At 41.6% G+C, this 26,255-nt stretch overlaps 2 protein-coding genes and 1 long non-coding RNA gene across 6 annotated transcripts in view; 2 read left to right on the top strand and 1 right to left on the bottom strand.

The window, feature by feature from the left end:
• Position 1: 1 nt before the first annotated feature.
• hmbox1b (homeobox containing 1 b) lies at positions 2-22,585 on the bottom strand. 4 transcript variants are annotated; one of them, XM_069515530.1, is made up of 10 exons: positions 22,302-22,585; positions 19,483-20,172; positions 14,996-15,081; positions 13,624-13,734; positions 9,618-9,771; positions 9,245-9,327; positions 7,326-7,421; positions 6,555-6,649; positions 5,726-5,809; positions 2-4,444 (listed from the first exon to the last, which is right to left on the bottom strand). In XM_069515530.1, exons 2-10 carry the CDS (start codon positions 20,163-20,165, stop codon positions 4,301-4,303), a joined length of 1,536 nt encoding a protein of 511 aa, XP_069371631.1. In that variant the 5' UTR covers positions 20,166-20,172; positions 22,302-22,585; the 3' UTR covers positions 2-4,300. The 4 variants fall into 4 exon arrangements, with proteins under 4 accessions (XP_069371631.1, XP_069371632.1, XP_069371635.1 ...); XM_069515531.1 differs by having other exon boundaries at positions 19,483-20,169; positions 22,302-22,499; XM_069515534.1 differs by having other exon boundaries at positions 6,555-6,646; positions 19,483-20,169; positions 22,302-22,498.
• Positions 9,660-19,465, top strand: LOC138405653 (uncharacterized). The gene is made up of 3 exons (XR_011239448.1): positions 9,660-9,799; positions 10,314-10,490; positions 15,944-19,465. It is a non-coding gene; the product is annotated as an uncharacterized lncRNA (long non-coding RNA).
• A 99-nt stretch (positions 22,586-22,684) lies between the features above and the next one.
• Positions 22,685-26,255, top strand: part of disp1 (dispatched homolog 1 (Drosophila)) — an 89,037-nt gene continuing 85,466 nt past the window's right edge. The window contains exon 1 of the mRNA XM_069515528.1: positions 22,685-22,787. The gene's annotated coding sequence lies outside the window, so the exon portion shown is untranslated. The remainder of the gene's footprint in view (positions 22,788-26,255) is intronic.

Genomic DNA, 26,255 nt, shown 5'->3' with positions numbered 1-26,255 from the left:
CTGCTCCTCAGCTCGTGGTTCATGTTTATTTGTATATAGGTTTGAATATTTGCGACCGACAATTTGAAACCCAGAAAAAGTCTCGTTGATATAGCTTTATTCTCTTGTACATTATATATATCATACTAAAATAAACACAAGTTAAAAAAATGAACAAAGAAACTGTACAAAAAAATGTATATATACTACATCTTAATTACAGAACAGTCTACTGTCCAAAAAAGGCACTAAATTCTGAAATGGGCAATACAGTAATTTTGAACATAACTAGATTGAAGATTGATACAACAGCATTCAGTCCTCTTTCTCAGAGCTATATCGGGATGAAGTGGATGGTGTTTCACCGGGGACAGACGGACATGTAGACGTGTTGACCCTGACACACCACAAGAGGACGCCCCTTCAGAGTAAGCACCACCGGTGGAGGAGAGCCTGTTTTAAGGTTTCAGTCTGTTTTTTTCCCCCTGTTTTCTCCTGGAAAAGCACAGAATCTTCACTTCCTGAGCACCTTAGGGTTCTTTCTTCCATCCCACGAACATTTCTGTCAAGCTCGAACACTCATAAAATACTGCAGGATTAAAACTTGTATTTGCTAAACGGGCCATCATGGTATCTCTCAAACATGAAGGCAATTAATTGAAGCTTTTTATACCGAGAGAATAATCTCTAAATGCACTCTTCTGATTTGTTTTCCTTCCACACAAGATTAATTTCACTATTTCTAACACACAATATTCTTTATTATTGTCACACCAAACCCTTCAAGTAGAAAACACACTCAGTGCTTGGCAAGTGAGGAGTGTGAATCAGCTAATAAAGGAATAGATCACCTCCTGCTTACAATTTAGTTTTTGGTGTCAGTGGCAAAAACTACTTGAGTTTCTTTAGTTTCAGACATTTAACCAAACTGTTTCCATTAACTTCAATATTAGGGTAATGGAACACAATGGAACCTTGTATTTTCATACATGGAACCACTATCTAGTGATAAAAGATAGAATTGTAGTTGTCATCAGAAATTCAACGATATATTTGTGGCATATATGATTTTCAATGTATAAAGTCAATGTTAAAATGCTACATTTCTCTATGAAGTTTGGTGTGACATTTTACAAAATGGCACATTCTGGGGCTTTTATTTCCCATGATGTCAGAAGCAACTGTGCTGAACTGATTATTCACACCAGCTCCTTTATCTTACACTGGACGTTTTGTCTTTTCAGAGGAAGGCTTGCGGGAAGGAAGGTTAAATGTCAAGCTTAGTCTCAATTTTCATAAGGTGCATCGTTTTTTTCTTTAAATCTTTCACAAAACAGCTTACTAGCTCGGACACAAACGGGGGAGACTGTTGTTCAGCCAAACAAAGGGTGACACAAAATAAACGCTTTAAAATGATAATAGAACAAGAAGTCAGGAGAAATTAAAAAGCAAGATTAACAATAAAAGCATGTTTTCAAAAACATATGTCATTCTTTTTTTTGTACATTACCATAAAAACTGAGTATAAATACATATTGTTTTGAATCTTTCAACCCTTTCTTTTTGAAACAAAGGTCCCAGTCACTGTATCGCAGCTCCGTACATCTGGAAGAAGTAGAATTAAATAGTTCACTAGCTATAGCACAGAGCTGGAAGATACTCTACTCACAGGATCCTCACACGAGATTATTTGATGCGTCACTTTCTGTCCCACACTTCCTGGTTGACTGCTTTGTTTAAATCCTGCTTTGTAAAATATTTTCCCTCTTCTCCAAAACCATCACTAAGGCAGCGGTTCCTTTAAAGACAAAGCTCGACATTCAGGGAAATGTGCTTCTCTAATTTTTTTTTTTTTTTTGCCAAATCAACAACGCTCTCATGTCGCTACGCTTAATGTGAAACTAAAGCTAGGAGTCTGTTAGCTTTATAAAGATTGGAAGCAGAGGGGGGTGGGAGGCTCAGCTCAGGGCAAAAATAAGTCCATCTACCTCCAGCGTATTACTTAAATATACTGCTACTTAAATTTGGTATGTTTCAAAGTAATTCACTGTTTTTATTGGGCAGGTGAAATGAAACGTGCAGATAAATTAATCATAAAGACTGGAAGCAAAAGAAAACATGTTTTCTTTCTGCCTCTGTCCAAAAGTGAAATTTTGAGGCGCTAGCACCTTAAAATGTTCACCAATTATGACATGTTGTTTAAAAAGTCTTAAATAGCGAACAGGAAGTCGCTGTATATATCCAGATTAAATCAAACCACGTCTTTTTTGCACGACTTTGACAAAACTAACTACCGGATGCTAATAAGTGGTTTTAAGATATACACACAGGTTTACCTTAAATGAAACAGAATAGCCATTTCCCAGTCTTTGTGCTAAGCTATTGGCTACTGCTCTAGTTTCATATCTAGCACACGGACATGATTGTTGATCACATTTTCCCAAAATATTCAAACCAATATTTAATCTTCCTGTAAAATCTGAAATATCAGTCTCAGACTGACAAAGTGCTATTACTTGACAAACACGGGTCTTAATACTCTAAAGGAACATTTCATCTCTGCACATGACTTTACAATGACCTTCAGTCAAAGATGGTTTTGGAACAAAAATACTAAAAATACATGGTGGATAATTATTTCCCATATCGTCACTTAAGAGTGTCTTTGATTCTGATTCCCTTCCAAGTGGTGCATCAACCATTGAGGCTTTACAGATGTAAAACAAAGAAAACAAAAAAGGCATAAGTCCTGATGAACTCTGAACCATTTCCAGTGTGAATTTAGTCTAATTTGATACCACCGATAGGAATAAAAAATCTTCTCAAAGCACATTTCTTTAGGCGATTATAAAGAGGCAGCGTCACAGAACAAGTAGTAAATAGCTTAGGGGTATTTTATCATTATGTCTGGCTGCTAATACCCATCTTTACTGACACAGGCCTGCTGTAGTTTCAAGCCTGCACACGAGGCTTCACTGAACATGAGAAAACTACGACGTACACCAAAGGAGTTAGTAGAAATCGCTTTGGATCGACATGAACACCATTTTTAGATCAGTCCCAGCTTTGCCTCTTAGCTTTTTTGCTCCAAGCATCTTTTCCTTTGGCATGGATGACATTGAAAACAAAGCACAATTCCCCTTATTAGATTAGCTTAAGTTTGCTTGATTATCACAATCACCCTAAATTGATTCTCAAGTTCTCGAGTATTGAACAACAGTATCACTGGGAAGCTAAATACCAAGGCAACATGACTGTATATTCAGTCACCATTTGGCCTAAAAACAAGGAAATGCAGTAAAAGAAGTAAAACCACTGCTGCTGTTGGATATAAACCTCCACATTAACATGTGTACTAAAAAGTTTATTATTCTTCCCTGTCAGGAAATAAACCTGCTGAATACGGCGAAAAGTAAATGTGTGGCTGTCTGTATGGAATTAAGGCTACGTCTTGTTGTAGGTTTTCATCCAAGAGCAGCTCTACAGTAGGAAAACAAAAAGCCATTCCACAGAGGAATGTTAACTATAGGGGATGAGGACAGTGACGGGACAGTTCAGTCTGCCAATATGATCCTTTCTGACAGCCGTGGTGCAAGAGAGCGAGAGAAGGAAACACTCCCCATCCATCTTTCCCAAGACGATGGCTGGAGGCTGCTCTTTCCATGAATTGCACAACGAAGAAGGTGACATTTTGAGGGGTAGGTAGGTAGGTAGGTGCCACACCGTGAGGTGAGTGACTGAGAACCATAAGAACCATATATATATATTATATATACAGTACATGTTATTTTTCTGAGGTTGACGTTGAGGTGAGATAGACAGAGGATCGGCTCAGACAACCAGGCTGGAGAGAAAGAGAGGGACGGGGGGAGTGAGGAAGGGGAGAGGAAAGAGAAGAGGTATCCTGTGATGAGAGTGTCTATTGAGGGAGGAGAGGGGGGAGTTCCCGGGAGACACAATCCCAGATGAGAGCCACTGTTTTTGGGGGGGGGGGGTTAAAGGCCTGGATCGCCACCTTTTCTGCTTTCCATGGAACATTTTCACAGAGATCAGAGGACATAGAGTGACTCATCTCTGCAAGCTGAGTCAATATATTGGGGAGGGTGGGGGGTAATTACTGTTTACATGGACTTAGGGAGGAGGGAGGCTGAACGACAGGCAGCGGTTGGCAGGGGGGCTGGCTGAGGGACAGATTCAGGTGGTTTACTAAGTAGAATTATTTCAGTCATTTTTTTTTAAGCCCTCCCTCGTTTCCAAACTTTTCTACTCCTCCTTCCCTTTCTCCTCTCCGCTGCTCCCTCCATCCCGGGTCCCGTGCAGTTCATTCGTCCTCCAGGGACTCCGTCTTGATGTCGTTGGGGACCCCTCCGGTTCTGGACAGGGCCAGGATGGTGTGGTTGACGGCGGCCATCTCTACAGCGAGAGAGATGGGGTCCTGGTGCTCGCTGTGTGCTGCGCTGTCATCCTGAGACAGGGAGGACACAGAACACAGCGGGGGTTCACAGTGGGTCCACAAAGAAACTGCCTCTAAACTGCCTGTGCTGATGGTTTGAGGTATCATGGGTTAGCAAGTGTAATGAGGCTGGTCTGTAACTCTTTGGCTCATGTGTCGAGGCAGTGTGGATGGGGTCGTAGTAAGAAAGTTATTACGCATTTAAAAGGGTCTTTTTAACCTTTCTTAATCTAAAATGCAAATGTGAACGGCTAAGCTGCTATCATTAGCATGTCAAATGTGTCCTGGATGTGTCTCCTGGGACCACTTGTGTGAGAGCGTGGAAGGGAGATCCTTTGTGCAAATTAACACGCATGTCATTTGTGTTAGTTAAGACCAAATGCTGATGTTTTGACCCAGTCTCAGTTTACAGATGTGTCCGATGTCAGTTTGTGTGTTTCAGAACGGGAGAGAGGAGTCAGGGGGAGCTGAATGAATGAATCTCTGAATGTGGTCTGGCGTGATTGTATCGCTATCTGATCTGGTGCACTCACACCTGTACCTAGAGCCCTTTATTATTTTGTCTGATATGAGGATATTGACGAAGAGGTCATGCTAAGGTAATGTACATGCAGATTTAGCCTAATCCTTTTATACATTATGTCATATATGCAGCCATCAAGGGCACATTAAGGACCCTCCAACAGGGTCCTTTAAAAACAAGGCTTGGGAAATAATGTTTCGACAGTTGTCATTTCATCCTGTAAAGGTTTACAGCAAGACTCCGCTTCCATCTACCGCTGTGTGAAATCAAAGATCCTGTTTTAAACTCGCTGTAAACTGCAGGTGTGACGCTGTTATGTGCAGTATGTTATTCTAACCAGCTCATGTTTGTGTCTCTTTACAGGACGATATAATCCTGTTTGGTGCAGTGGATCAAGATATTAAAACGAACCACACAATATCTGCTGTGGTCCAGTTTCACTTTGTGAAATTAAAGCACCGAGGGAGCCAGAAAAACAGGTGAGCAACGACAGCAAGCATCAAACCAACTTCTACATGATGTGACATCTGATTGCTGTTTAGTGTAAAGCTATTTCAAGACATGCAATCACAGTATTATTGTGGTGAATGGACCTTTTTAACCTCTGTCTGATTTGAGTTTTTCTTGGCCTCGTTTTGGACTCGAGCTGAGAGCCGTGCTCCCTGCAGCCACAGACCCCGGGACATTCAGTAACGCATCATGTAACAAGTAGTCCCTGATTATATGAATGAAGCGCTCTGGCACATATGTTTCTGTATGTGTGGGGTTACCTGTGTTGGTGAGGTGGGCTCCAGTCGGTAAAGGCCAAACGGTCGGCTGAGAGGTCTCTTGTCAAAATAGGGAAGATCACAGGCCTGGAGGTTAATTGACAGAACAACAGAATTAATCAGTTAGTCAAATAGCATTTGAACGTGTGAATACAAGTTTAATTTAGGAGATAAATTAAAGTATTAATAAAGTATTTCTGGTTCACAGTACTGCTTGACAAGATTAAATACACCTGTGCTCATCATTAGCTGCACTAGGTAAATTAAACTGGCTTTGTTTTTAACTTCCAGCTGCCATCACTTACAGTTTAGCATGTTGTGAAATTGAGACTAAAGCTAGAGGGCTTAAACTTAAACAGTCTTCATCTGTATCGTTCTACAATAATACAGAGCATTACTTCTTTCCAATGGCTACAGGAACAAAAACAATAGAATAAGCTTTTATTAATTAATGTGCTTTGAGCAACAGCTCCTCACAAAACAATTAAGAACTTAATGTGCTTTCAGGATTTGGGAAAAGATGTATTCAGTTGATTTGAAGGAAAACAGCAGTTTTAAAGGTTTATTATGCATTTTTATGTGACTGATTTATTTGTGAACAGTTATGTGCCGGGGAGGCTACAAGCTGCTGGTTTCAATTAACATGACCTGAACCACAGAGAGGGAAACTAATCAGTCAACTGATGGATTGTTTGATCCAAGGAAAAGGAGTCTCTCACCATAGGTGGAATGTGAATGGTTGGCGAGGAGATGACCCATAAATCAAAGAACCATCAAAGTTAGATGAATGGTTTAAATAATTGTCTTTTTGGGACCTTTAATCCCTCCGTACCTGCTCTGTGAAGTCATTCCCATCGATGTCATCACTGTTGGAGTGTCCTCCAGGACTCTGGACATCTATCCCATGACTCTCCAGGATTGTGGCTTCTTGGGGGAAGAGGATGGATCGTTAGATTTATGATGGATCAAACTGTGCATATATATATATTTTATATATATCTCCAAAGTCTCAAAAAATGATGTGTGTCCAGCACACACCAACATATAAACTCACTCACTCACTCACTCACTCACACACACTGAACAGGAATGAGGATTAAGGACTTTGGAGAATATATTATGTATATATTCATATATATCTACATCTACATTTACACAATTAATTATGATATATGATATAAGTCATTTTGAGATATTCAAAAGAACACATCTGGAACATGGCTTATACCAGAGGTTTACAAACGACTGCACATTAGTATAGAGTTTGTTTATAGAGTTTTTTTTTTTTTACTGAGCCCCTAAGGATTTACTTTATAAACCTATCCAGCATCTATGTAAATGCTCGCAGCGAGAGATTTCTTCATTTCACAGCACTTATGGGGACACATCAGCGAAGATCACTACAGACATTAAGTGACTGATGAACAATCATTACTAATTATTACAGTAGGAGGATAAATTAACGGCGAACCATTTAGTGCATAAGAAAATGTTATAATTAATGTTACTAATATGAAATGTCCCATTAACACAAAGGATGTAATTAAAAGTGCGGTACATTGTAATCAAAAGTATCAGTGGTCCCTCCCCAAAGCCACATTACCAATGTTGGCCCGTCTCTTGATCTCTTTGCGACGGTTGGCGAACCAGTTGTAAACTTTCAGCGAGGTGACCCGCTCCAGATCGGACAGCTTCTTCCCTGAAACAAATCGCAAGACATAAGTAGTCTCATCACCCAGTGCATCATGTAACAGTTCTTTTGAATTGAATCATCGCTTGTTGTTATCTATCTATCGAGCTGTGAATCATACTTTTATGAGCTGTTGAATAACTTGATTCCACTGCATAAGAAGCAAATCATACAACAAGTGAGACACAGTTCAGGTCCAAAAGACAATAGATGTGAAAACTAGCCAACAGGGTCTTCTAAGCCATTTTCAGACATGACCTGCAGGTAAACTCCACAACAGAGACTGGCAGGGTGAGAGGGACAACCCAGAAAATGAAGCTATTATCCTCTACACAGAACTAAATGTCAACAGTATCTAATTCTTACAATGTAGCACACACATTGTAGAACCTGCCAGAACACACACTCTCCTTCTCACTTTTGGGGCGACGGACCAATCAGTGTTGAGAGTCAGCGTGTTTGGCCCTCTCGCTCATCCCCAGCATGTGAACTGACTTTTTATTGTTGTTTTTGCTTGATCTCCAACTTCCTGAAGTTATATGTGTCGCCTGACACTCAAGTTATAATTACTCTGTCGCTGTTATGTGTCTTGATGTTTCACTGTCTGAGGAAACAAGATTAAGTTTACTGATCTTCTGTGTTACACGTCTGAGAGATTCATAACCCATCACAATATAATATAGTGGTTGTCATGGTCTTAGCCCACTGCTGATGGATGAGTGGAGAGTTTAGAAGTTGAACAGCGATGTGTTCATATTTGGTTTTTGTTCGTTTTAATTACTAGCAACGACACAAAAGCACGGCAGAGACGTTGGTACTGGTGGTAACATGGATTCATGGGATAAGCTATTAAAAGTGCAGATTATCAATTTGTTCTGTAATTGATAACTAAGCCATTGTTGGCATAGCTAATTCTTAGTTTGTGAAAATTTAAATGATGTTTCATATCATCTGTGCCAATACAATCTTTACCTTTATTACAAGGTTAGAGGTAACATTGTATGCCTCTATTGAGTAATATGTACCTAGTTTTAATATGGCCAGTGTAATTATATTGATTATATAATATATAATTATATTATATCAATGAACATTCTTTATTTCCTTATATTTCAGAACCACAAACTTGACATTCAACTTGTCATTCATCTGGTATCAACGTTCCTGGATCGTCAAGGGCCTGTACAATGAAGCAAGTTCCACAGAGGGGAGGGAGGAATGTTGCTGTCACAAGGTAAATGTGTAAACTATCTATCCCCCAACCAAGTAATAGGGAAGGATAAAAGTATTGAACTATGTCTGGTTATCCTGCCGCTAACACACCCAGTACATCAATATCAGTAACTCCGACAAGTAAAGAAACGTAGAGCGATGCTGACAGTCTGTGGTATTGTGAGCACATTGCTCCGTCAGGTTGGTTATGTTTGGCTCCAGCAGCTGACAAAGGTTTATCATTCCCTCTGATGAGGATCTATAACTTTCATAAAGACACTTATCAGAGTAGGTAAAAGGATTGTGTTGGTCTCTGAAGACCCTCGTCCTTCTCAGAGACTAACAATCCACACCAAGCTCCACTGAATTCTTTTTTTTTTGCTCCTTTTTCCCCTCTAAGAACAGTGATGTCATGTTTCAAAGGAATCGATTGGTCAGATTTTATACTGGTTGATCTCTTATCTTAGCCATTCAGCATAAGTTACAATGATGATTAACCCGATAAGAGGTGGATGAGCTTCTATGGACTAAAAACCCTGAAGTAAGTTACCATGATAATCACAAATCCTGCTTCATAGTAAAGACCCCAGGTCTGAAATAACCTGGTTTGTGTGATGTACCTGGTTTCTGAATCACAGCGTTGCAGGCGTTTGCAATCTCCTCCCGTTTGGCCTCGTCTGGGTACTGGTTGTCGTTGAAGTAGCTATAAATAGCAGAAGAGCCACACTGATTAAATTCATTTCCCAACACAAGGACGATGTCAACAGAGCAGAGTTACTGCTGTCTCTTACGTTCTGTGTGCACAACAACCAAGCCAATAATCTGAGTGTATGACAAGTCACAGGCTTTGTTTTGTCATTGTCCGGCCATTTTCTCAGACAGGTTGCAATGTTTCCTCAATTCCACGAGGAAATAAGGGACAGGTTATGAGACATACTCCCATTTATCATTTCTAATCTATTGCTTTTCCTTTGTCCTTCCCACTTCGCTCACCTCTCCATCACAGCCAGGCACTCTTTCCTCCAAGTGAAGCGACTTCCCCGGCGCAGCCGGAAGGTGCCAGGGGCAGTGGTGAGGGGGGGCGGGGTTTGCCTCCACTCCATTTCCTCCAGAGGCAACGGAGCCGGCCGCATGTTGAGGGTGGCACCTATGGACGGGACGCAGCAGAGACACTTGTAAGTTACAACATAAGATGGAGCTTCAGTCAGGAAGAGTCAGGCCCAAGAAAGATCCAGTCTGCTGGTGTGTTTGAGATTTGGAAACAGAAAACTGTAAAAGTCTGAAATGTGAAGTGAGAATGTGAGAATATGTAGTGGCTGTACACACAACAGCCAGAAAGCCCATCCCTCATGAAAATGTGTGCAAGAACGCACGTCGCCTTATGCAAATCACACAATATATTCTGATTATAAACTCCAGTGAATAGTGCTGACAAAGACTCTGCTGCCTCATCTCAAATCATGAACACAGCAGAAAGGAAAACCGCACAAAAGCCTTGATTTGCACTCACAACTCGTGAAACTGGAAGAATAAAAACTAAAAGCTCGGGTATATAATGTGCTACACAGCTCACCCACATCGTCATAACCTAACCTGACACACACATTGTCAATGTTGCCTAACTGGGTCACCCTGCAACAGTCCAGGTTATCAGAACAGGTGTGAATGGGGCATCTCTTTTCTCTGCAGCAGTGACGGAGGCAAGTGCACAGAGATGAGCTGAGCTGGGCCGGGCTCAGTCTGGCCATAAATAGCATAAAGCAGTTTCCAATGCTGACGGTGTTGGCAGGGCTCCACCGAGAAACATGCCGCAGAGGACGAGGAGTGGGATGGCTGCTGCCTGGCTATAGGTTGATACATGTCCACGTATGTATACACACGCACATGTTTGTGCACAGTCAGGATCCAAAGACAACAGGAGGCCCATTGCTTTTGTTAAGTGTGAGTTTAAAGTTATGCACAAGACAACAGAAAGTCATTTTTAGACTGTGACTCTTCTCTATAGCAGCAAACTAAAATATAACCAACTAACATCCAAGTTTCATATGTAAACTTTGGTTTCTCTTGAGAACAGTTGTGGAGGTTTGAGAAGACTTGAATCTAAGTTGTGTCATTAAAGTGAGAAATTGCGAAAATTAGCCTTTAAAAACCTCTCAACGTCTCAAAGTTGTGACCTGATGACAAGTTTGGAAAAAAATGCTATGCATATTGAATGATTCAATGTTTGGCCTTTACTATTAACAAATCATAATGAACAAATGCATCACTCAAATGAATGTGAACAGACCCACGTAGCATAATAATAAACATTATAAAACTAATGCAGTTCAGCCAAAGTGTTTCCTCATATTAACTCTCTGTTCATGGATTGTTTCTTTGCTGGTTTCCATGATTTAATATAACAGTTGCCTTGGTTCTGATTTGGCAACAAAAACAACTTATTGCATTTATGCACAACAAACTAAAAATGAATGTTAAACTTTTCTTATATTCCAAGGCTGTTTTTTGCATTTAGAATAAAAAAAGTTGTTTTCTTATGAAGGTGTTACTCTTTTACTCATGACAAACTATAAATTTACTTGCTATGTATTAAGACACAGTCAGTATCAAATAAAAACTAATAATTAAGCATTTCAAGTCAATAATTACAGGCAAAGAGACGTAAGACGGTCCGGCAAAATTAAACCAGGCAGGAAAAGAGCCCGGCTCATGCACGGTACACGAATCTGACGGACACAGACACACCAGTGAGTCGATGATGTCCAGCTGCTGGAATGTAGACGCTCAGACATTGGTGGTAAGAGTGACGCTTTCGGTGAGCAGGCATAAGGAGAACTGAGAACTGATTTCAATTGAGGAGTCACTTATTAACTGCGTCATGGGTTAGGGTGAAGTATTTTTATTATCTGCAGTTCCCTCAAAAAAATATTCGAAAGGTGGGGCTGTTTCTTTTGTTATCACACTGACGATGTGGATTTTAGATCAAAAGATGATATGATGGTATTTACATCTAGATGTGTTAAACAAGTTTAGAAGTAGAACCTTTATTCTGAACCCACCTGTTTTTGAACAAATATACTGGAGCAGGCCACTGACAGGTTTTTCTTGTTGTCCAGGTATTGCCTCTTCGATTGACTGATTAAACACTGAATAGCTCTGAATGGCTGCTCTTGGTTTTAGGCTTAAGATTCACCCGTGAACACTGTAGTAGACATCTTTACTTTACCAAGTCAAATCCCTGGACTTCACTTCATGTAGATGAGAGTGAAGGGAGAAGCAATAACCTTGAAACAACAAGAACTGAAAGAGGCTGTACAGTTAGTTATATGGGAGAAGGCAAATGTCAGAGGCTCCAGACTTTCTCCAGAGCGTCTGACCAAAGAATCTTTGAGTTCATGTCTGAAAACAGGTTATGCATCCTTAAATTTTGCTCACCTAAAATTGAGGTGGTCTAATAAGAAAAAGGTGCTCTGTACTAAGTTGTTTAACACATCTAGGCATAAATAACAGGATAGAATCTTTTGCCCAGTATTTATCTTAAATCTTCAGTGTAAAACAAAGAACACAGGAACAGGCTTATACTATAACAGGATACTTTTTGAGAGAAATGTAGTAGGTTATCACACTTCTTTGACCCAACTTTATCATCACTGGAAATAAGTTGCACAATTGTCCTCTTGATACCTTGCAAGTCCCACTGGTGTTTATTGGGACACACTGGTTGACTTGTCTTGACCTTACATGGCTTCATGTATGTCTGTATACAGTTTAAATAAGGAGGAATCTTATTTGTTGAGCTACTGCGACTATTCGTTTATACAACTAAAACAGAGGAACTCATTCTTTAAGCGGTTTCCCAGGATGCTGCCCTCTTGCAATTATACTACATCCCTTCATATTCTCTGATGATAATACTTACACCACAGTAGCAGTAGTCAGCTCCTACTATCTGTGGCTCTTAGAATCCTGCTCTACTTTATCCCCATCAGCCTCCACTATATTACACAACTCAAGATGCTTGTGCTAATGTATAAGACATCGCATGAAGCCATCCTCTACATCGCATCCCACTGTGCCACATGTACCACAGGATGCTAACTACTTGTACTTACATCATTAACAGCCCAACAGGAAGCTGGTGGCTGAATGTGCATTCTCTCTATGCTACCACAACTTAGTATTCAGACTGACTCCATGAACTTACTTTCTTTGGCCCCGTTCAGAGCTGGTATTAAAGTCCGTCCTGAGTCATCACAAGTGGATAGCTTTAAAGTGTAGAAAATATGTCCTGAATGTTTCTTTTTGTGACCAGATCTCACTTTCCCACTCTGTGCAAATAATCATGATGATGTTTGTGAAGACCAAATAATGTGGTTTTTACCCAGTCTGAGTTTACAGATGTGTCCGACGATGTTTGTGTGTGTCGGCGCGAGTGAGAGGGATGAAGAGAGAAAAAGAGCGAGCGGATACAGGAGAGAATTCATGAATGAAGGTGTGCAGCTATGAAGGTAGATTATATGAATTTAAGAAAAAGATTCGTCATTACGTGTTGATATTGTGGCAGTGGCCACAAAAAATAACGTATGGACACCGAGAAGCATAAAAATATGTGACAACTAAAGCAGGTTAGAGACCCTCATATATGGCCCATGATGCATTTGCGTTCACATTGTGAAAAGAATGTGGCCATGTGTGGTTCTCAGGACGCATTGATCTGAACTTAGAGCTGTCCACTGTGATTGGATCACTCAGGATGGATGTTGATACCAGGTCTGAATGAAGTCTTGGATGACCTTGATGATGACACTGACTATGTTGGCCCTGTTTGCGAGTTTCACACATCTTCATCTTGTGTTTACTATTTATTTATGTTTCCCTCTGCATATCACGCCATCCTCGAATGGGAGGGAAGGAACCTTCTCTGATCCAAATTTTGCTTCTATTTTTAACCAAATACCTTTATCAAGCGACACAAATGAGAGAGAGAGGGCAAATATACCTGGTGTGGTTTTCTCCAGCGTGTACCAGCGGTAGAAGGCCCTCTTCTTCTGCTCACTTAGGTCAGAACCATGCTGCAGCAGCCAATGGGAGATCCTGCTCTGGCTGATGCCTGGAAAGCAGCCAGACATCGAATTACAACAGAGTGTTTTGCATCAACTGCCGGCACAGTCTCTAGACAACCCTTAGAATAAGTCAAGAGAGACAGAGTGGAATACTAGAGGAGAAAACTGTTTTCTCTCTCCTTAGCTCCGACTTTATTTCTTCCCCAATCACTTGTCTCTCTCAGGCTGCACAAGCACTGCTGGGCACTTGCATTTGTTTGTACTGATTACCTCTTAAACTCAACATTAGAGTTTGACTGATGTGGCGTTGTCACTAGAACATTACAAAGATCCAGTCCAACTCACCTGACCAGCCTTATTATTCACCTTCGAAAACATCCGATGCAACTTCTGCAGATGCAACATGAATCATTTCATTCCATTATTGAAAGGCAAATAATCTTCTCATTCATCAGCAAGTTCCTATATTCGATTGGTCCTGTTTAATACAGTATCTTCCAAGTCAAGTTGCACAAATATTAAACCTTTTTTCTATTTTAAATTTGTTATGTGCTTGTGGTTCCTACTTTTTCTTACAAATAGATTTTTGGGATTTTTTTTAAACAGTTGATATTATACAACTGATGTTTTTTTCTTCTGTGTATTTCACCTATGATTAAGAGAAATCCATCAATTTTCACCTTGCCCAAGTTAAATTGCAATTTTTACAATTTCACTCTGCTGCAACTACAACATTGACGTTTCTGTAGCTTTGCTCATCAGGTATATTGTTCAGACAAATAAAAAATGAGTGCATCGTGTTTGTAGGTCAGATATAAAATCATATCCTATTGTACGAAAGAACATCTTTCTTGAATGGCTCATACTTGGCCTACTAAAGAGTCAATCACATTTAGCCGCAGTAGAGGAGGTTAATGCTGGTAGTTCATCCATCTTTGACATTCAGCTCTGAAACACAGTACAGAAACTAACTGCACTGCTCTGCCCTTCATTTACCCACGACACAGACTCAGGTTATTTGAAGCAAAGACTCAGTTTGTAAAAGTTAACAACATCCTTTCATGACGTTAACCTTCTTTGCTCCATGTACGAATAATAGTGATTGAGTGATAAAATGATATTCAACTTAAGAGGCTTCTCGACTGCTGATTTGAGTCATCAGTGTTTTAAAGTGGAAACTTAGCAAATGATTATAGGAATCCACAAAGGAATGGAGCATTTTAGCTTTTTCACCTGAGCCAATATAAAATGCGAAACACAGACATGCAATTGTTTCAGAGTGTGTCAGTATGTGTGTACACTACTCACCGGTAACTTGTGCCACGACTGCCTGAGAGATCCTCCTGTTCCCCAGGAACGCTTTGATCTCCTCCTTCACCATACTGCTGTCCCTCCTACGGACACAAACGACAACACAGCCGGGCCATTTAATACACTGTCAGCAGCAAGAGCCTGAGGACCAGTGTTTTAATTTACAGGGGCACACATACAAAGAATAACCAAACATTTTCTATGAATTTTATAAAGGTGTATTCAAAGCTAACAAACGGCCGTTCTGTGACATCTTATAATATTCCTGGATGACTGGACAGAATTTATTCTTTACTTCTTTCCTTTTTTATGGTTTCAGGTGGACTTGCATGTTTAAGTCTGGTGCAAGCTGCTGTATCATCATTGACCCAGCGCTGTTGATGCTGCGCTCCTTCACATCAGATTTAGATGAGCTGTTTACGCTACAATGACTGATGCTGTTTTTGTATTGTACCTATTTATGGGAGAACTATTAAAACAAGGCTCCATTTTAGTCTGAGCTGCATGTTGACAGCATTATTGCTGTAGTGTTCTCTGGTTTTATGGCTCCAACATAATCAATGCTGCATTTCAGAGGAATACAAACGGCTCTGAGGATTAAAATGAACTGAGGCACAATCAAGTTATCTGTATTTTCCAATTGTATGTGCCGGAAATGTTTCCACTATCTTAGTCGTCAGTGGGGAGAAAACAAAACATGCAGAGACTTGCAAGATTGGAGGGTAGTGAGTGAACATGTGCAGTCACACAGTGTACCCACCCTGCTTTTTGGCATCAAGCCCAATCCCCTCCCTTATACATACACACCCACATGCACGCACCAAGCTTATGAATGTCTTGGCTTTAATTCCTCATCCTGCTACAGATTGTGAACACCTGTCTCATCCTGACTTAACCAAACTAATACTGCATACTTCTTTTTTTTTTTTTTTTTCCAAAACACAGGAAGGCATTTCCAGTGAACGCCTTCACCACCCAACTTTAACAACACTGCTGCTCAAACCATGCAATCACAGCATCCTTTGATCCAGTCAGTATCCCAGACTCACACAGTCAAAATGGAGAACGCATCAAAGTCATGAGAGCTCCATATTTCTGAAATGAAAGTGCGTCAGGACTCTTGACATCCAGCATCAATATCCTCCATGCCAGCCTCCTGCGGCTCAGGCTAAAATTAGAGCTCAAAAACACTGCTTGTATCGACACCAGCGAATCAATGTGGCACAAGCTGCTGTACAAGAGTGAGGGAGAGTGGGAAGTGGAGGAGAGAGAAGGGCGGAGGTGGAGCGGAGAGGGTGGGGGGGGGGGGGTTGACAAACTCAAAAGGCCGAACCCCTGCAGAGACTGAAATGTGCACTTAAAAGTGAGAAAAGTCAGAGGGGTGCTGTGGGATTGTTGACAAGCTGAAACCTCGTGTCACACCCTGCAGCCCCGCTGAGCGAGACGCTGGAGAGGACGAGGGCTTTTGAACGCTTCTTAACTTCTCGGGCTGTCTAGAGAGGACATGTAATTTAATGCAGAGGCAGCATGAATGAGCAGTGGGACAACCAGCGCAGCGCCGAGGATACAGCTAAATGTCCATTCTTATTCTGACCGGGCAGCTGAAAGGCGGCAGGAGCCCACAGCAGCGGGAGCAAGCGACAAACGTGTTAAGTGCAAAAGAGGAGAAGAAGAGGGGAGCTGGCTAACATGTGGACTATGATGGAATATGATCTGAACCTGCCAGAGTGATGAACAGTAACTACTGACATGATTTCAAACTTCAGTGGTTACTGGACGTTAAATGTCATTGGATGTTCCTGAATGCAATTCCGTGTAGTTTTCAGAGGTGCACAAGTGAAAGTAGTTTTCATTCCCCTTCTTTAGGAAATGTCATCCTGAACCCTGAGGGCTTCTCCAACGCTTCCCGCAGGACACTTCCCCTTCCCTGTAATGACATCTTTCCTGCCTGCACACATATTCTCAACAAGAACTCCTTTATGACACTCTGTTATTTTGATACTCCATTACGGGATGTACATCTTTGTGTGGTACATGCTGTTCCAAGACAAATGTACTAATCACAACTGTCACGTGGTGCTGCTGTGCTCCAGATCTGGAATCTCTGCCAGCATTTCTGTATTTGTTTAACTCTGCATCTTTAGCTGTCAGCACAGTTAAAAAAAATGCTAGTTAACTGTTTCTAAACTCACAAGAGAACTGAAGTGATTAATCAATTAGTCAATCAACAGGAGGTTAATCAGCAACTACATTATCAGTTGCATTAAAGTCCTTTCCCAAACCAGACCCTACCCACTTCGTAGTCACACTCACAGCTCGATGAAGGAACCTTGTTTAAGGTGTGTAGTATAAATATAGTGAAAAGCTTCAGAATGAACTTCCTCTCTACAGCAGAAACACTTCCAAATTAAACTTTTAATATGTATTATCTGGCTTTTAACAAATGTAAGCTGCTGGGTTTTTTTCAGTGTTTGTATGGGTAGTTGCACAAAGCATATTCACTGATGAACTCTACTCCGCATTCACAAGTTTTTTCAAACGCAAGTAAAACTGACTAAATAAAGAGGAGGAGTTAGCCCCCCCCCACCCCCATGTGTCACGCTTGATGTCACTGCGTGCCAGAAGCCGAGAAGCTCTCTCACCTCGCTGTTGCATTTTGCATAATTTGAAGGGGAAAAAATGCTGTTACACATTGCTCCCAAAACAATGAATACACAAACATTCACGGCCATTTTGGCGCAAATGCACGGAGGTTCAATGCACATCATTATGTTGTGGAGAAAATGTGCAGTGTCTAGACTGCAAATCAAGGAGGAGAAAATGAATGTGTTCGCTCTGGTGTCATGTTTCCGTCCCTGCTGATTGGAGATGGAGCTGATAATGAGTGAAAGGCATTTGAACCAGGAATGAATGCAGATTGTATCCACTGACATTGCAGACAAAAGCCACATGATGTGGGTTTTTTTGACCAGTGGAAAACGGGCTAAAGTCTTGCTGTTGTCAAGTTCTACTCCCCACTATTTGGTATGGGACGGCACTCAATGTGACAGACCCTCCACGCAAACATGCAAACCGAGTTGAAGAGGATAGGGAGAGGGTGTAGGATGTGGTCTGAAAAAGGGCCTGAGTCACCAAGTCTATTTCATGCACAGATGAGTTATTGACTTGTTCCAGCTTTTCCACTGTGAGGATCTGCAGCTTTTTTTGCCTTATGTGTTAGTAATTGTGTTAATCTTTGGGGTTTGATTTCATTATTTGACATGTGAAGATGTCACATTATGCTTCAGGAAAATGTGATGGGAATATTGCTATTTTCTGTCTGTTTTCTATAAACCAATCTATTAATTTCATTGATCCACTGAGAAGATAACTAGAGCATTTATTGACAGTAACAACAATTATTTGCCCTACTAGAGTCAAGGCGAGATTTCAACAGTACTTTGGACAAAATTTGGCTGTTGTCCCCTGGCAAACACACTTCCACTGCAAAACTTTGCTTTGCAGAGATGCCACTGGGATAATGAAAAAATAACAAAACTGCAAAGTCCTAATTTCCTGCTGCAATGATATTAGTGGCATCGGTGTAACTACACAAATAATGATGGCATGGAACTCACCAATGATCCACTCTTTTCGTCATATCACCGAGCATGATTACATTTTGGATATAAAGCGTTTCAGCACAACCAGAATTTCCAAATGATGACAAATAACGAATAACAAAAAAAAATAATGTGATGGCAAAACCATTTTCAAATGCCTAGTGAACAGAATCTGTCGCCACAGAAAAATGTATTTACACTAGTAGCTCAGCAGGTAACGCCTTAAATAACTACTGTGTTTTTTCACATTGAACAAAAAAGTTTAAAGAAAAACGACAATTCCATGGCAAGTGGGAAAACTTCATCTGCTCATGAAGTTTGTGTTATAAGCTCAAAAGCCCCAGAAGTAAATGTGGTCTCACTTATTTGTGGCAAATTTGTTTACTAAATCTAATTTCTCCAAGGTCAAGAATAAACTTTGAAGCTCAGTTTTCAACAGCACACATGGAGTTTCCAGTTGGTACCATTTAATCAAGCCTGATATAAGCTGTGCTTTCTTGTCTCCTCACTGTGAGCATTACTGCCAATAATGAAAAAATCCCTGGCTCCAACCAAGTGGCCACTGCAACACTCAGGCAGTTCCACCTAACAATGCATCATTCAGAAAGGATGGATTATAGCTGTCAGTATTGCTTTTAGGAGGACCTTTAGTACTTTCTGTCCAGTGTCCTTTATACACATGAACATTTTGTGAAAGAGTAACACAATGTAGTAAAAAGGATAACTCATGAAATACCTGATAACCACAATCTCAGATGACACTCCTATTAGGTTACATGGTGTCCAGTTCTGCAAGTGCCAAACTAAATTTGGTCAAATGGTTCAAAGGAAAAAGTTACGAACAACAAGTTATAGAGCTCACGTTGTCCTGACACTACTGACCTCATCAGTTCCTCCACCTTGTCATCAATGTCCAGGTCTTCCTCTGTGGCTTCGAACCCAAAAGCCCTCGCTGCGGCCGCGCTGTTCACTGGATACCGTGGAGGAGACAGCTTCCCGTTGGGTGTAGCAGCTAAGCTATCACGTCCGTTCTGTGACAGCGCCACCAAGCTGACTGGTGATGGCAGGATTGCAGAGGGCGGTGGCGGCCCTGGAGGCGGGGAGGTGTCGTAACTGTTGCTAGGTGACAGCGAGAGTCCCCCGCTGCTGCCAAACTGCGTCTGTGTAGCGGTAGAGATTTTTGAGGTTGTGGAAGAGGCGGTGGCGGCCGCAGAGTGATCGCTAGCGCTTCTTTCGGTGCTGTTGATGGCGCCGCTGGTGCCGTTGCATGACACAGAAGAGGTGGTTGTTGCCGAGGCAGTGTTGTTATTGTTGAATGATGTGGTAGTTGTATTCGAGGCAGAATTGTTGTTGCAGCTGCTTGCCCCGCCTACTCCGTAGGAGGATGAGGAAGAGGAGGAAGAAGAGGTGCGGCGACCAAACTTGTCGCCATGCTCCCGGTCCAGCCGGTCCAGAGTGTCGAGTGCATGCAGGATCTCCTGCTTGGTCATGCCGGAGCGCCGCAGCCGCTGCAGCAGATCTATCTGCTCAATAGTGAAGCGCGGCTCCTCGCTAAACTCAGACATCCTGCTGCTGGATGAGAAACAAGACAGACAGGTTGTGAGACAGAGGTGGAATAAGAGGAGGGGAAAGGAAACAGGAAATGCAGGGGGGAAGTTAAGGAAAGGAAGTGGATGCTCAAGATGTAGAGGGGAAAACAGGAGAGGAAAGAGAGATGAAGAAAAGGAGGAGCAAGAAGGAAAGTCAAGCTGAAATGAGACAGATGAAGGGATGGAGAAGGCAAGGAGGAAATGAGTGGATTAAGTAGGAAAGACAGAAAAGGAACAGTTGCAGAAAATGAGAAAGGTGGGAAGTGAGGCAGAGAAAGGTAGTGGAGGAGAGTTTGAGGGGTAAAGTAGAAAGAGACGGGTGGGAGAGGAGAAAAACTGCAAGAGGAAAATAAAGAGGCACCAGATAAGAAAAGGAAGACAAGAGCGAGAGATAGAAGTGTGAAAGAAAAAGGGAGGGAGGGGCAGGGTATAAAAATCTGCTATTTTTGGGAACCAGCAGGCAACACACGCAGAGTGCCAGAGTCACCTTGACAGCTGATGCTATCTTAACATTCTGACTGCTGTTCTTTAAGAGCTACAATACATCCCCGGCTCAGCACACCACCCACGCTGTATGTTTTTCATAAGCAATTTGCTGTGCTCAAAATCAATGCAACTGGAATCAGACTGCGGCAGATTTTCCATCGTCTGTGCCTGCCCGACCTATGCTGATATGATAAATGGTTTAAAAGGGGTCACCTGCATGCTTGTACATCCATGTGAGACGACAGCACAGAAGACAGGGAATAAAAGACTGTGCGACTTGAGAGCGCATGCAGTGTTTTAAGGTTATCATGTAGGAAAGTAATCCAAGTGTGGCGAATAGAAGCTTTAGAGGCTTTTAAAGAAGAAGAATTTTCAGACAGACAGAGGGAAAGTCACTTCGGGTCAACACTGATATTCTTCCAAACCATCGGCCAGCTTTGTAGCAGAGGTGAACATTAACTTGTCTCGTAAGTCGTCATTCAAAAATCATATGGAACAATACTAAAGCTGTCAATCATTATCAAGCACAGTTACACTCAAAGCCTGTCACATTGCACAGAGAGATCAGACACATGAGACTGTAACTGTGCTTTCCACCAGCCAGGATACCACTGCTTTCAACACATATATACACAAATGCACAAAGGACGTCAATACTGTGATTATGTGCTATTCCAATGCAGGCACATTGTGTGCGGTAAAGGCATGGGCGATAGATCATTGGCCATTGTGTTTAACTATTTACCAAGTTAACTATTCACTTTGGCTCAACCTGGTTCGACTGGTTGAAACACAAGGAGCAAAAACTGAACCTATTTCAGGTTATTTCATTAAACTGTGGGTGAAACCACACAGGGTGGACAGGTGCTAACCAAGAAGAGGAAGAAAAAGTAGCTTGGGACTGATTCTTCTTCTGTCTAACTGAATGTGAGCATATGGCAAAGCAAACTTTTCTTTGTCCACTCCCTTGGCAGCTTTAAAAAAAATGAATCAAAACAAGTCAAACCAAGTTCAAGACCTCAGAGTTGAACACAATCCCAGTTTCATCGCTTGTGATTCTTCACCATGCAACTAACATTTAAATACAGGCTGCGTCCATCACATGGTCCCACCGCAAACCAAACTCCCGTCCCGGTCCTAAAGGTGACCATGGTCCGTGATCACTCTTCCCCCTCCATGTGTTTTTGTTTTGCAGTCTATGGGGCCTGCAGCGGAGGGGGGAGCACCGTATATCGCTGCCGCTGGAGTCAGCGCTGCGGGCGAGCCGCCGGTGGTGATGCCAGCTTTCACGCCCTTTGCCCGAAAGCTAACGTTAGCAAAAATGTTTCTGTGACACACGGGCGATGTCCGGTAACGGTACACCGGCCGGAGTCAAAGCTCTTCAAGCCTAAATATCACTTCCTCGGCACCGCTTTGCGCTGACACCAGCCCGGTGGCACCACAGCGGGCGACGGCCACTTCAAAACGGGGATATTTTGGTAGCGTCGGGGCTGCTTAGCATAACATGCTAGCCGTGCCGACGCCGACAGAAGCTGTCGCTAGCCGCTGCCTGTCGCGGGGGCTAGCTGGCGTTTGATATTAATACCATCACTTTGAGCGCTGCACGCAGCTCACTACAACACTCACCTCGGTTCAAATCGTCCACTCAACCATTTAACTTTGCAACTCGAGCGAAGAGCCGCTGCGTCTTCCACCGCAGCCGAGCAGTCGAGCCGTCTGACTAACGGTGCCCTGTCCGACCCTCTTCCAAGGATTTCTAATCAGAGGCGAATTATTTGCCTCTCCGCTTTGTCTGTCTGACAACAGCCATATTGACAACTAACACCTCCGAGCAGCTCTGAGGGAACTGTAGTCTCACTCTCGCACAGGCCTCCACCACGCGGCGGCGTCCAGCGCACCGAAAACTACAAGTCCCAGAGAGCAGCGCGGGCGGGGATCTGATGGCTCGCTGATCTACAGTTGTCACAGAAGACGATGCAGTTTTTAATGTGGCCACAGAGGCAGAGGATGGCTGCTCCTCCTCACCCTGAGGCTGCTGCTGCTGCTGCTGCTGCTGCTGCTGCTGGAGTCAGCCTGTCAGGGTGTCTGAGACCGATCCACCAACACTCAGAGGTAACTGATCTGCTCACACATGTTTTCACAGAGTTGTTGCTCGATTGAAACAAGTAAAGGAATGCATGCTTGGAAGAATGCAAAGTGTAGTAATCAATCCAACCATAGGGATTCAAAGAAGACTCGGGCTGAGAGCCTCCGGAGTTTCAGCGGTCTCTCTCCACCTGGCCCCCTAGTATAAAGTCTGCAGAAGCTTGTGTGTGACAGTTGAATGTTTGGACCCAAGTCTGAAATCATCCTCAGAAGTTAATGTCTCAAAATGGCTTGTGTAAATTGAGGCCCCTTTATGGCCCCCAATTTAGAAAAATCCTTGATCCGCCACTGCCCAGACACCCTGATGCAAGAAACCTGCCTCAGTAACCAAAACAGTATAGTAACTGCACAGTCAATGCGTGTTTGTTAGGACTCATAATCTGAGTCTATAAATAGTAACTATAAAAGAAAGTAATGAATATTATCAAGCCTGGATAAGCAACTGCAAAAAGAGGGAACCACTGCCACAGCAGGGCCTCACACCTGCTCATTTTTGCAGATGAATAATGTGTGAGGTGTGAGCAATCATGTAGAGCATTTTCTCATAGACTAGAGCCACCTAAATAACAAACCTTGCACGTACAATTAACATATTTTATTTTAATTCTTAATGTTTGTGCTGGGCCAAGCTGTGCACTCAGCTGGGTATAGGAGGAAGAAGGACAGCAATAAGGAGAAATTAAAAAGTGCTTTATTCTGCAGAGTTAATGGACGCAGGCGGCTTATTCAGCATGCACAACAATCTCACATTTCAACTGAAAACCACAGCCCGTTTAAGTTAACCATTCATATTATTTTCGCTTTGCTGTTTCTGCTTCATTTCAGCCCGCACCTGCTTTGCCTCCACAGAGTTGCAATTATTATCAATCTCTGTACACTCCAGAAAAAACAAGTTAGGTGACAGCATGTTGTTGCATCCCTTGCATCTTAAATAAACAGTTTTATTCTCAAACTCACTGTTATGAGATGAGCTAATAAGCAGTTTTTTTGTGTCAGGTGAAATGATAATTATTTCTAAATGCACAGTTTGATCCAGAGGTCATGCTGGGTAAATCAGAGCAGGGCAGAAGTGAATGACAAGTGCTCTGCAACTACACAAAGAGCTTTTGAACGAGGCAGTCGGCCCTAATCTGCCACAGCGACAGTGGTCAGATGCATTGGAAAACATTTGTATTGTAAAGTAGAATATGATTAATATTAATGCTGTTAGAGCAGGCTGTGTGACCTAACTGTCATGCATAATGCATAATGGACTTGTATAAAGGTGCTTATGATGCCATATTTACAGTCTGCTATATAAGAGGCACTATAGCTTCCACTCAGAATGGAATACCACACATTCTGAAAGCGAGGTGTGAATGCTGCTATGCAGGATCTGAGCGATTTACTGTACAGCCTAGCAGCCATACTGCCCCCATGTGACAACTATTGTCCAAAAAATGTTATCAAATGAGAATGAATCAGTTTGTATATTTGGCATGTGTTGTACAGATATGTATTCACTGGGGTTATCATTATGGAGTTTAAGCTGTTGAATGGATGAAGCAAAATGAGTTAATGATTTTTTTTCAACTTTAAATATTATTTTATTTATTATAACAATAATACATTTTATTTGCATAGCGCTTGTTAAGGGACTCAAAGACACTTTACATAGAGTTAAAAGAAAGACACATTAAACATAAAAACACAACATCATTACACATTGATTGAATGGCTCCAGAGTGAGGGGCCCCCATCAAGAAGGCTCTGTCCACCTGATTATATCTAAATGCTAACAATGATAACTAGCTGTGCTTTCAGCTCTTTACTTCGAGGAACATTAATGGGCGTTTTCTGTGATGTTTGTTTGATGACAATTGCGATATCTGTCCATGAAACACTTTCTCTTCCTGAATAAAGTAACTGACTGTTTTGTCCCTGTTGACATGTGAGTCTTTTCAATGACAAGAAAAAAAAAAACATTTGATAAATGTGAAGGTTTTGCTCTTAGCACTAGATGTTTTAAAACAAAACTAGATTGCGACCCATATGATGTGAAACTTTGATGGGAGCGGGGTTAAGAATCTTGTTGGTTAAAGGAGTTTTTATTTCTTTCTTGCGAGTCTTGAGTAGATGATACACTTCAAATTAATAGCATTGTTCATTCACTGAACTTTGGTTCAATGTGAAGCTTTAATGTGGCTTCATTTATGCAAACGTTATTGCTGCAGTGTGATGTATTATATTGGTTTCTTTGGCCTTGGGCTGAAAGTCTCTAAATTCTCACAGGAATACAGAGCTCACCTCTGTGTTATAGAGAGAAACCATGATGACAGAATATGTGCACGTGCAGCATCACAGAGCTGCCGCTGTGGACTTAGAATGCACTTTATAGTGGGTTTGCATACAGGTTGACACGTGCACATATAGGATACAGGATGTATTGGAAACAACACCATTGTAATAAGATGATGATATGAGACTGCATGGCACTGGAAATACAGCAGTTGCTGAAGCAAATCAAATCATGTTTTGGTCCAAGTGGTAAAGCAAACAATTATACACTCATTAAATGCTCTTGTAAACAGTGAGAGAGAAAATACAACTATTTTAAATGTTTGTAATTTCACAGCTTTTGTTTTAGTTAATGTTCTTTATCATCTGCTGATTTATTGTGGTTTGCAAAACGCTCTTGTCAACTCATTACTGCCATAAATGTTATTGTAAGACCTGGGGGGCAAAGTGAATGTCTGCAATATTATTTATGATGAAGTACAGCATCACGTAGCATCAGTAATTTCTGTCTGCCAAAACTGGAATGTTTTTTTAATTGTTCCTCCTTTTTTCCCCAGTGGCCTATATGAATTTGTAACCACTGATTTATAGCATAGCATAGTTATATTACAGAGCTACTCACCCCCTATGCTCCAAGCTGTAATCTACGATCCTCCATCCAACACTTGATAGTAGTTCCTAAATCAAGGCAGATAACTGGTTGTTGTGAGTACCACAAAGAAGAATATATGAAATCTTGTTACTCATTAAATCGTGTTACTTTCACATTAAATATATAGCAAAAATCAAATTAGCTGTCTTGAAAAGCTTATTCAGGCCTTTGTATTCACACGTCTGCACTATTGCAATGCACTATCGACATGTACCAGTCAATCGTGACTGTGCTTCAGCTTGTGCAGAATGCTGCTGCTCGCATTTTATCCAACACTAAGTTAAATTTAGAATTGATTTTATGATTCTTTTAATAACTTTTAAAGCTCAGCGCGGTCTGGCCCCCAGTTATATTATGGAGCTACTACCTGTCATCAGAGCCATGAGGCTCTGGAACACCTTGCCAGAGGGGATTAGATTAGTGAGCATGTTACCTGTTATTAAAAAACATTTTTATAGTAAAGCCTTTTAATGATCTTTAACTGGTTTTAAATCTAGGGTTGGTAA

This window comes from Paralichthys olivaceus, chromosome 19 (genome assembly GCF_024713975.1).
Source record: "Paralichthys olivaceus isolate ysfri-2021 chromosome 19, ASM2471397v2, whole genome shotgun sequence".
Lineage (NCBI taxonomy): Eukaryota > Metazoa > Chordata > Actinopteri > Pleuronectiformes > Paralichthyidae > Paralichthys > Paralichthys olivaceus.
Note: the sequence above shows the minus strand (reverse complement) of the source record. Positions and strands in the feature narration are given on the sequence as shown.

Bases quoted from the DNA above. Each gene is read 5' to 3' on its own strand.
- hmbox1b (XM_069515530.1), bottom strand. From the start codon at position 20,165: ATGTCTGAGTTTAGCGAGGAGCCGCGCTTCACTATTGAGCAGATAGAT. The intron at 7,422-9,244 runs GTACATCACACA...GATTTGTTTCAG, and splicing joins CGCTGTGATTCAGAAACCAG to GGAAGAAGCTGTCCGATCTG. The intron at 6,650-7,325 runs GTAATGTGGCTT...TCTTCCCCCAAG, and splicing joins CAAGAGACGGGCCAACATTG to AAGCCACAATCCTGGAGAGT.